At 37.3% G+C, this 11,719-nt stretch overlaps 1 protein-coding gene across 1 annotated transcript; it reads left to right on the top strand.

The window, feature by feature from the left end:
• The first annotated feature begins 4,868 nt into the window (after nt 1-4,868).
• Nucleotides 4,869-11,702, top strand: LOC141844195 (SUMO-conjugating enzyme SCE1). Its single transcript, XM_074732225.1, has 5 exons — nt 4,869-5,020; nt 5,115-5,198; nt 10,945-11,097; nt 11,191-11,304; nt 11,395-11,702. Exons 1-5 carry the CDS (start codon nt 4,883-4,885, stop codon nt 11,455-11,457), a joined length of 552 nt encoding a protein of 183 aa, XP_074588326.1. The 5' UTR covers nt 4,869-4,882; the 3' UTR covers nt 11,458-11,702.
• The last annotated feature ends 17 nt before the right edge of the window (nt 11,703-11,719 follow it).

Here is an 11,719-nt window from a genome sequence, read left to right as displayed (position 1 = left end):
CAACAACTAAACCTTGAAACTTCCAATGTGGGACTATATTCTCATTCACAAAGGAGTCTTCTCCTTCCACCACCTTTTATTTTCATTCAAATTTCCAACAAGAGTAGCATGCCAGAAGTTGAGAAAGCACTTCCTTGGGCAAGAAGAATAGAAGTTCTTTCCAAAGCGAGCTCGAAACGAGAGGAATGGCTGTGAGTAGGCTTCCCCATCGAAACGCCGACCCTTTTATTCCTCCTCCTCGGCCGATCCCTCTTCCAAATCGTCGCCCCTCTCCATGCCTCCGGATTCGATCTCCTCCCGTCCTCGTCGCTCCCCGCCCACCTTGATCTGATCGCTTGCCCTGCTCCTCTCCTGCTCCCCATGTCGCCTTCCTCGCCGGCGGCGGCCGTCGCTAAGATCTGCTTCAACTCCCAATGCAAGGAGCCGCTGCCCGACCCGCCGCCCGCTAGGACGAAGGACTGGCGCCTATGCTCCGGCGAGATCTCCGAGCTCTACGACCGATGCTCGTACGCCCTCTTCGCTTCGGGCTTTCCACGCCGGAGTGATTCTCGGACTGGATCCCGTTTCTTGTAAGTTTCCACGGGAGGAAACGTTTCCTCCCGTGTAACACCCGTATTATTTTCCCCTATTTTTAGACTTTGATTAGATTTAGAATAGAAGGAATTTCATTTGGTAATTATGTTATATACATATGTGGTGAAAATATTCATCTTTCGAAGACGAATCGAACAAAATTTATTTGAACCAAAACGGAGGTCGTTTGATTATCGAACCAAGTGAACCAAGATTGAATCAAGTTGAACTAACTTGATTTGGTTTATGCTGGAAGAGGTTTTGATAGGATAAAATGAATGAAAAGATTCGTCTCGTGAAGACGAATCCAACAAAACTAATTTGGATCAAATCGGAAGTCGTTTGATTGGTGAACCAAGCGAACCAAAATTAAATCCGGTTCGCTACAGTAATAGATTCAATTGTTTTAATAAATCCTAGGTTTTAATTGGGTTTAATCGATGGTTTAGATTTAATCGGGTTTACTGTGCATTTCCTATTAAAACTATGCGCGACTGTTCACCGCAACCGCGTCTCGCGCAGCCTGCGCCCGGTCCGCCACCGCCCGATTCTGCCGGCGAGGAACTCGGAACGGACCGAGGAGGAGGCTTTAAAAGGAGGCCGCGACCCAACCCTAGCCACCAACCCGCCTCCTCCTTTCCCTCTGCCGCGTCCAGACGCCCTTCGCCGCCGCCGCCGCGTGGAGAAGCAGAGCAGCCGCCGCACAGCGTCGCCGCCCTGCCAACCACCCTCTGCCGCGTGACACCTGATCGCCTTCCGCCGGTGCCCAGCCCGCGCCACTACCAGAGCACTGCTGCTCCGTTCGCGTGGAGAAGAAGCAGCCGCCACCTCCTCGACCTGTTTCTGATCACCGATGAGGCTCAACGCCGCCGTAAGCCGGCTGCCGCGTGGAGAAGACCGGACCGCCGCCGCCGCCAAGCGCTCCCCTGACCGCTGTGGACGCCGTTCGTGAAGAAACGAGCAGCCGACGCCCTGCCCTGTTCGGCCGTGTTCACGCGAGGAAGAAGACGAACCGGTTAATGAATTTTAATTATTTGATTGATTAATTAAGGTTAGTTTAATTAATTAAGTTAATTAATTTAATTGTTAATCAATTAATTGAGTGATTAATTAACCTGTTAGTTCAATTAAGTAATTGGTAATTAGATTAATAAATAGTTAATTAGTTAAGTGATTAATTAATGAATTGATAGTTAATCTAGTTTAGTTAGACTGTTAATCAGTTTAATTACATCTTAATTAGTTTAAGAAGTAGTTAATGGTTAAGTTAGATAATTGATTTGTTAATTAATGTGAGATTTAATTAATTGATAGTTAATCAGATTATTAATTAAGTTAATTGGGTAAGTTCGATTAATTAAGATCATTAGATGATTAGTTGATTAGCTAATTAATTTAAGGTTTGTTAATTGATTAATTAAATTATGGTTAATTAATTAGGGCTGATTTGATTAAATAAATAATATTCGATTAAGAGAATTAATCTAGTTTAATTAGAGTAATGAGAAGTGATTTGTGTTAGGGTTAACTCTTGACCCGGTTAAATAATTAGATTAGATTAAAGATTTCAGTTAAGTTGTAGTTATGATTTTTCTAGGTCGTGTGAAGAAGGCGCTAGAGCACCTCGGGGGAAGTCTCCGATTTCACAAACCGTAGCATTTAAAACCTAGTGAGCAGACAAGGTAAGTACATCTCACCTGCAGTATAAGTTGTTTTCGTATTGTTCTTTCGCATGATTATGTTAAGCTTTTCATGGCATGATTTCTGTTAAACATGAATGTATTTATATGTATGCTCTTTCCATGACATGATTAATATGTTAGACGTGAATGTATTTATGTGTTCTTCCTCTAGTATGATTCATGATAAAATAGGAATATATATATGTTCTTTCCATAGCATGATTTAGGATTTAACCATGAATATGTAAATTATTCTTCCTATTTAGGATGGAAGTAAAGCATGATAAATGATTGATGAAAGGACAAAGATATAGTAAGTAAAAGTATAAGAACTTTATAATATATAAAGAAATGTATTTTACTTTTAAGAGGCGGGTATCGGGCCAAAGGTTCGCCCACAATGAATTCCGGGCCAAAGGTTCGCCCATAAGGAAAGGAATTCCAGGCCAAAGGTCGCCTGATAAGATAAGTCCTCTGGTAGCATTCGGTGGCTAGCTACCCCGAGTTCTATCAGAGATGCGCGCATTGATACTCCGCTAGGGCCCATAAGTATGTTTAAGTATGTTTACTTATTTTCAAATGTATGAATTTTCAAATATAAAGAAGCTATGAAATTTTCTATACAATACAAGTATTTCCATGTTCAGGTAGTTTCTGCTTAAGTACGTGTCTTTATGATTACAAGTCATTTCCTGTTTAATTACAAAAGAATGCATGCAATGATTTTCGTTGTTTTGTGAGATTAGGTATGTACTTACTAAGCTTTGCTTATAGTTGCATTCCTTATACTGCAGATAGAGGTAAAGAAAAGCTTTAAGCGACGGGAGGCAGCAGGAGCAGTGTTCGATGTGTGTGGCGGCAGAACCGCGGATTAGAATAAATAAATAAATAACCATGCTTAGTATTGATTATGCCTTTTATATTAATTTGCTTCCGCATCCTTTTTGTTTGAACAATTTTTCTGTTAATTAAGAATAGTAACTTAGTCTTTGAATACCCTTGGAAGTTTATGCAATTCTTCAGGATGTTTTAAATAAAATCATGGATAATAATTTCTATCATTAGATTAATAATGCTAAAGTAAGTAGCATCCCCTATATGTAGGAAGGGGGGTGTTACATCCCGTTTCGGAAACGGGGATGCCGGTGTAAACGCCGTTTCCAGACAGCGTAGATAATAACAACTAAATTATAATTTGGTCGCTAATAAATTTGATTGTTATTATTAGCGATCGAACTATAATTTGTCACTAAATAGTGACTTAAATACATTGTGGTCAAAGATCGGAGAGGGTTTGAGAATTTAGGGTTAATTTAGTAACTGAAATATAATTCGATCGCTAAATTAGCCCTAAATTCCAAAAAAAAATTGACGCATCCCTCCATCGCTCCTAAACCCCTTCTGAACCCTCTCTAATCTCCGGGCCCGACGTGATCTGTTTAGTTCTTGTGGCCAATGTCATGCATAGAGCCGTCAATTTAGGTTGGATTTGTCGGATTGATCAATCCTGTTAAACAATTTAAGCATGTTGTGTTAAAATTTGATCAATCTATTTTAAGGTAGATTTAGATGGTCTGACTCGTCTAGACCCGCGACCCATGTGGATCGATCCGTGGCAGGCTTTGGTTGACCCGTAGATCAAGAAAACTTAATTTTTTCTCAAAATTTAAAATTAAAATAGAAGACTCAATATACTAGTGAGCTTGACCTATCTAAATCGTAATCTAAAGTTAAAATATTCAAATTGACTCATTTAAACTACAATCCAAATTTTAAAATTTTAATATTTTCTATACTTTTTTATTTTTTGGCAAATTCATGAGTTAGTTCACCTAACCCATAACTTACCTTGGGTTGGAGATTTTTCAACCCACTAAGTTGATGGATCAATCCGTTCCACCCTATCATATAATTAATAAGTTTCTTGTGCTTCCTCGTTGATTTACTCATTTGACAACTTTAGCCATGCGCATGTAATATGAAGATGCATGTAAATATGGAAAGCCCTTAGTTCATGTGAAATATTTTTTAGCACAATAGAAAATTCTTGATAAAATAAAAAAATGATCAATTAAAAAAAAATAATTTCCATTCAAAATTTTTACAAATTATTTTTTTCTCTATAGTGATTTTTTTATTCATCATTTTAAATAAGCTAATCGATTGGAATGGCCTTGCCAATTTAAATCTAAATCGATCAAATATCTAAGTCAATCTAATTAGGTAGACATGGTCAAAATTTAAAATGCTTATATGGCTGTCGAAAAATATATTTTTTATAAATAAATTATTTTCTGTAAAAATAATAGATCTAATAAAAGAGCTAGATACACCCAAATGATAAACTTTATGCTTTGTTTTATTCACCTATCAAATAAACTCAAAGCATAATTTAATTCTTTTATTAAATTAAAAGAATTATGGTCAAGCACTATTTAGAAAAGTATTCTGCCAACTCAGCGGTTCCGTACTATCAATTTATAATGTACTGTGAAAGATAAATTTAAAAATTATAATTAATCATTAAAAAAATTTATTTCAATTTAATAAATCTACGTCGAAGTAATCCATTCAATTCGTATCCGAATACATTAATAATGACGTACCTATAAATTGTGAATGGTGAGATGCAGCGAACTTTCTTGCTTTCTTCGTCCTTCCTAGCGAGAGAAGCACGAGCTTGTGTGTGCGTGAAGATGTCCGGAGGAATTGCTCGTGGTCGCCTCGCCGAGGAGCGCAAGTCCTGGCGCAAGAACCACCCTCATGTACGTGTGTCCTACACCTCTTCGCCTCCTCCATATCGGATCCTCTTTTTTGCCCTAGGTCATACTCTGATCTTTACCGTTCCTAATCGTCTAGGGTTTTGTGGCGAAGCCTGAAACGCTACCCGATGGTTCCGTCAATCTTATGACCTGGCACTGCACCATCCCCGGCAAGCAAGGGGTAAGTCTCCTTGCCTGTATGCAAAGATGCCATCTTTTTAGTTTGATTCGATCTAGATGCAATCAATCGTGTGGAAAAATAATGGATTGAACTGCGTTCGTCTAGATGGAATCAAACGCGTACTTTAATTAATGGAACTGTGGTGTTCGATTTGGTTATGAATAGTTTATAGTAAACTTGGGCAAATTCGTTGTCGAGATTATGATTTTCTAGATTTCTAGGATCAACATTCTAAAATTTCACAGATATTTTTACTAGATACCTCTTCATCGTAATTTACGTTCTGGAAGCTGATGGTTCTGGAAGCTGATGATTACAGCAGAAGAACCATATTCTGCTTGTATGGGATGCTCTATTTCTTGTGCTCTTAAGGAACCATATTTATGTTTTGGTTGCACTAAATCACGAAAGAAATGCTTGTAGGTTTAGAAATAAGGGTATAATCATTGAAAAGGTATAGTCATTGAAGAGGAAGACTAGAGGTCGTTGGTTTGCTATTGAAGCAAAGAAAGAAATCAGCAACCCAAATACTATAATTCTTTTGTTATGGACATATTTTGGGTATTTGGTTTGATGCAAAACTAGACATATTTTGTGACGGGTGCCAAGGATCAAGCACCATGAGTAGCAAGGAGAGGTTGGCCCAGTAAGGAGAAGTTGGCTGTGGCGGTGGCAACAATGACAATTGGCTTAGTGACGGTGAACCATGGAGGTGGTCATGTTGATTAATTCTCTAATGTTTGGGGAATTATGAGGAATGGTGGTTGTCAATTTCAAGCGAGAGACTAGAGCAAGGTTGGGGAGGGGGGAGAGAGATGCATTATTAGAGAGAAAATAATAACTTTCATGATACATCTAATATTTAATTTTTATAAAGAAAATTTTAATTGATTGGTTCCTTTGACTTCTTTGGGGGTGATTTGTTTGTTGATTTTTTCTGCCTTCCATTAAGGTGAGGTCTCTGATTGTGGCATAGTGTTTGCATCCTTCCACCAAAATCTTTTCTTCTTTTGATTTATCAAAGTTCATGTTTCCAAGTCCATTTGACTATTTTATTTTTCCAAGTGGATATTGTTGCTTTCACTCACAGAGACTCATTCTCTTCTTTTGCTAAAGACAAATCCTCCCCACCCCAAGCTTATTCGAGATTGACTAGGTCAGTATTATATTTCCACTACCATATGTCAGATTGGTGTTTTGGGCTCACACATAATTCAATCCCTATGCATTTATAGGTGGATAATGTTTGCATATAGAGATATCAATATACCTAGATGTACACAGTTTTGCAGTATATTCTCTATCTGAGCACTTTTTGTTTAATATTTACTTATTTTCATTTCCCCTTTAAAGTCAAGGCATTCACATTATTTCCTGTAATATTCATATATCATTAAGACATTTAATTTTTATCATTATAAGGATGATTGGGAATGGTTTCAAAAGTCTTTATGAGTTCTTGCCCTTTTTATATCTTGATTGCTTCATGTGGTGCCTCTTACAAACAAATTGCTTCAGATGAGAATGGATTTTGCAAGGCAATTATGAAAGTTCTGGAGTGGGCCATAAAATCATTCAAAATCTAAGATTTGTTTTGGCACAATGATAACAAAATATTTTAGTAATATTTTTTCTCCAACTGGTCTGGTAGAGTAACATAGGCAATTGACTTATCTTAATGGTAGAGTATGGTGGAACTTGGGCTGTCCAAGAGACCTAGATGTTAGTATCTCATGTATGCACAAGTACAATTGTGCATGCCTATGTTAACTTTTAGCTTCTCTGTTAGTTTCTTCTTCATTTGAAGAGGATGAACATGCTTGGAAGGATGATGATATGACTTGGGTGCTTTTCTGTATTCAGTTTTAACTAGACCTAAATAGCTAGATCAATTCTGTGGCATTTTTCTCTATCCTCTATCCCTGTGCTGAGATTTATCGTGGCATCTTTGTTGTGTAGTGTTGGGTAAAACAATGTATTTATTAATAAAAGAATTATGTTTTCACTGTTCACTTTTCTCTTATCATTCGGTCAATTTTCCTAAAGTTGTTTATTCATTTTGTTTATATTTAACAAAGGCTGTTGGATATTGGCTTAAGGAAACAAAATTTTTGAATAAAGGATAAATCTTGATGGGATAGATACTTGTAGCTTGCTTACTGCTCCTATATTCTTATTGACTATCTAGTAGTTTTGGTGTTTTCTTCTGAAAATTTTCTCTATCTGTTATCATCTTCTAAAAACACATCCACAATTTGTAATCTATTTTCTGATTTCTTCTATTTAGTTTACTTATTATTTGTTGTCATTATTCAATTGTTGGCCATTGTTTATCAGCTGATAGTTTGATAAAAGGATTGATAATAGGCCATCTGTTAGGTTATCAGTTGATATCTTTATATTATTTCCCTTTTCTAATGATACCCAGTGAAAGGAAGCCTAGCGCAACGGTAAAGTTGTTGTCGTGTAACTTAAAGGTCACAAGTTTGAGTTTCTAAAACAGCCTCTTGCAAAGTAGGGTACAATTGCGTAAAAAAGACCCTTCTCCAGAACCCCGCATTGGCGGGACGGCTCTGGGTTATCTTTTTTTTTTTCTAATGATACCCAGTGGCATGGCTCTTTTTATCAATCACAATTTTGAAAAGGATATTGAACTTGTATCTTCGCATCCTCAACAACTATGTTGATTAGGTTTTATCTAGCAGTTATTTGATGTGATAATGATATATATGATGATATAGTTATCACTATTAGAGTTATTGTGAGTGTGACAAATGTTTTTATAATAAATATGTGCTTACATCAGCATTAACTCTAAGTTTGTATACTTTTTAGTGCTAGGCGAATGCACCAATCATATTCAAAATAAATCTTCTTGGATAAATGTAAAGAGATTAAATTTGAAAAAGAATTATAGCAACTAAAGGTTGCAAGTTAAGTATAACTAAAATTCAATATATGACATGTAGTTTTGGTGGTCAAGGCTAAGATGGGTAGACACAAAATTTTGAATTTTAGATATTTGGATCTATCGAGCAATAAGGAGATATTGATGATCTTATTAATAGACTAAGAATGCATGATGGAATTTGATAGAAGCTTTTCAGGTCCTATATGATTCTTGCATGTTTTTTAGGTTAAAAGGAAAATTTTATAAGATTGTTGTATGACTCTTTTTATTTCAGCGACAAAAATGTTGAATGGTTAGGGAACAACGCTTATAAAAGGTTTATAAATCATATTAGAACACTAAGCTAAATCTTTTGGGGCACTAGAAAGTAGAAACAATAAGATAAAAAGTAATATTCAGCATCGTGCAACTCCAGTAGTTGATAAAGTTGTGACAAAATAGGTTGAGATAATATGAGCATGTTTAAAGATAATCAATAAATTATATAGGCAAAGAGTTGAATTGGGTGGATTGGAACATGTAAGCAGTAGAGAAATCAAATAATATTTTTGTTAATGTAGAGAATGATTTAGTTTGAAGGGGAGCCTTGGTGCGATAGTAAAGTTGTTGTAGTATGATTCAGTGGCCATAAGTTTGAATTGCATATGCATCGAGTTGTTTTTTTTAAAGAATGATTTAGTTTATTTGAATATGCATTAGAGGTTAATAGAGTAAAGTATCCACGTGGCCAATTCCAATTGTTGGCACAAACTTAGCTTGATGATAAATAGTCATTGTAGTAGGTTTGCCATGCTCAATTTGAAAACTAGATTTGTATGATGTGTTAAATTTCTAAGTTTTCTCTTATACATGTTGATTTTTTCCTTATCAAACATGTGCTAGAATTTGATTTGATTTTATTAAATATTTGATCAAGTAGATTTTGTTGAATTAAAATTTGTTAGTGGTAGGACTGTCATGTCTGATGCACTAGTCTGGTTGAAAATGCCTTTAGTACAGTCAGGTTCAAGGACGGCCTTATAAAGTCATGGAGAATTTTTAAAACTAACATCTGTTTTACGCTTCTATCAATTTGAGAATTGGTGGTTGTAGAACCAATGGACGCGCTAGATGGGGGTGAATAGCGCTTTCGTCGTTCGTTCGTTCTATTAAAAACTTGTAATGGATATTAGAATCACAAATACAAGGGACTTACGGATTTATTTGGTTCCTAACAATCCAGGGTTAGTACGTCCAAAGTCTATGTACGGGAAGGTGCTCGTCCACTAATGGTCTCCTTTCTGAATTTTTTTTGGAGGCGGAGAAACCTGTCTTATAGTCTAATAAAAATAACAATAAATACTTTCGTGTAGATCGATCTGGAAGTCCTGAGCGCACCCATTCTGGAGCTTCCCTAGTCACACAAGTAGGATGTTGTTCGCGTTCAGTAGCATTGCAGAATAAAGAATGTGGAGAATTAAAGTTGTTCCTTGTGGTGTACGTTGAGGCCCTTATAGACTCTTCCGGGCGGTTGGATTCTTATTCGGCCGTCCCAATTCGATCCGATTCGATCTCTTCAGTCTTTATCGGGACTGATTCTTCTTGATTCGAGCGCCTGGACCATCTAGCGGCTCTTGGACCGTCCGAGCGTCTGGAGTAACATCCGAGTGCCCGGATTTAGTCAACTCATGTTTGACCTGAGTTGACCCCGGGCTTGGTTCGGCTGCTTCTGTTTGCTCCTCTTATGTTTTTTCAATCTTGTTTCCAGCACCTGGTTCCTGCAAGATTAGCATACAAACAAATAAGCAACCTAAGCCTATTTGTAGTCCGTCTGACCTACTAGGTTTACCTAAGTCTTATCCTGTAGGTCTAACTTATTAGATTTACGCGTGCTTAACTTTCAGTTAGGACTAATCATTTTCATAGGTAGACTTCCCACCTGTCAAACATTCGATCACCCTTGATTGGTTTGAATTTTTCTTTGCCTAACCTCCAGTTAGGACTAGTTACTTCCATAGACAGACTTCTCACCTGTCAAACATTTGGTCACCCTTGACCTGCTTAGACTTTCCCTTGTCTAACCTCCAGTTAGGACTTCCTTATCCAATTTCATTCATTAGAACTTCCTGTCCAGCTTCACTTACTAGATTTTCCTTGCCCAGCATCCAACCAGGATTTCCTTGTCCAGCATCCAACTAGGACTTCTCCTGTCTAACCTCCAACTAGGACTTTCTTGTCTAGCCTCAATTAGGACTTCTCCTTTGCCTAATCTCAATTAGGACTTCTTTGTTAATCATTTGGTCAAACTGACTTAACTAGACTCATATCTAAACATTAGGTTATGTTTGAATCAACCCTTGGTCAAACTGACTTGGCTTTGGTATATTATCAAACATCAAAACTCTAAGGACTGACTAGTGCTCCTTGCACCAACAGTGGTCATTAACATGTGAGTGGTTTAAGCCAATTTCATTTCCATCTGGTTTAACATCCAAAGTGTCTCCTGCAACCGTCTTTTGGATTTATTCAGTTGACTTTTTAAGTCAATGGCACAGGATATTTCAATGAATTATATAAATTAACATATTGCTAGGCAATTAGAAATGAGTGAAACAGTCTATACCATTAGAGTTGCTTTGCGGAGTATAATAACTACTTTCTACTGACTCTCTGACCAGTGCAATTTTCATCGTGTTTTGCTTTGAACAAGAATAAATTGTTTGACAGGATTCTAGTCACTTTTCGGTATCCCCCAACTCTTCCACCGGGGAGCCCTTTATCAAATTTTGCCATGTGACCACTACAAATATAGTAAAGTCATTGTTCATCATTTAGTGTTTCATTTAACTGTTGCAGACGGATTGGGAAGGTGGCTATTTCCCTCTTACTCTTCTTTTCAGTGAGGACTACCCCAGCAAACCTCCTAAATGCAAGTTTCCTGCTGGTTTTTTCCATCCTAATGTCTACCCTTCTGGAACTGTGTGTCTATCAATTCTAAATGAAGACTATGTAAGTGAACTGAGAAATTATTGTGAGAGTTATTTGAACTGTGCCCATGTTTTTTGTGTGCGGATAGATAGTTATTCGAACTCGATGCCTCAGGGATGGAGACCCGCGATCACTGTGAAACAGATTTTAGTGGGGATACAAGATCTGCTTGATCAGCCAAACCCTTCTGACCCTGCCCAGACGGACGGTTATCATCTATTCATCCAGGTTCTACATACTTCATCCTTAGTTCTCATTGATGTTTTTTCTTATCTCTAATAAGATTGGTTCTTTAATTAAGAGTCATGGAGTTTGCAGGATCCAACTGAGTATAAGAAGAGGGTTCGTCAGCAAGCTAAACAGTATCCAGCGCTGATCTAACGTTATCCTTGTGATTGTATTTGCGACCTCTGTTAGTCATCAAACTCTTTGGGTGTGGTTGGATAAGAAAGCGTGTGTTCTTATTTTGGCTGTAATACGATAACATCAGTCTGGCAAGGGCGATCCTGCATGATTGTTTGGTTGTATCTATACCTTTTTTTAATCCAGATATTTAGTTTTTGTGATCTAGGTAACGATTCGGTCTCACAAACCGGTCGCTAAATAAATCCGGATGTCCAACATCATCAATGATTCGAACTCT

Source organism: Curcuma longa, chromosome 13 (assembly GCF_044706935.1).
Source record: "Curcuma longa cultivar G26 ecotype Majalengka, Jawa Barat chromosome 13, ITB_CL_G26_1.1, whole genome shotgun sequence".
Classification (NCBI taxonomy): Eukaryota; Viridiplantae; Streptophyta; class Magnoliopsida; order Zingiberales; family Zingiberaceae; genus Curcuma; species Curcuma longa.
Note: the sequence above shows the minus strand (reverse complement) of the source record. Positions and strands in the feature narration are given on the sequence as shown.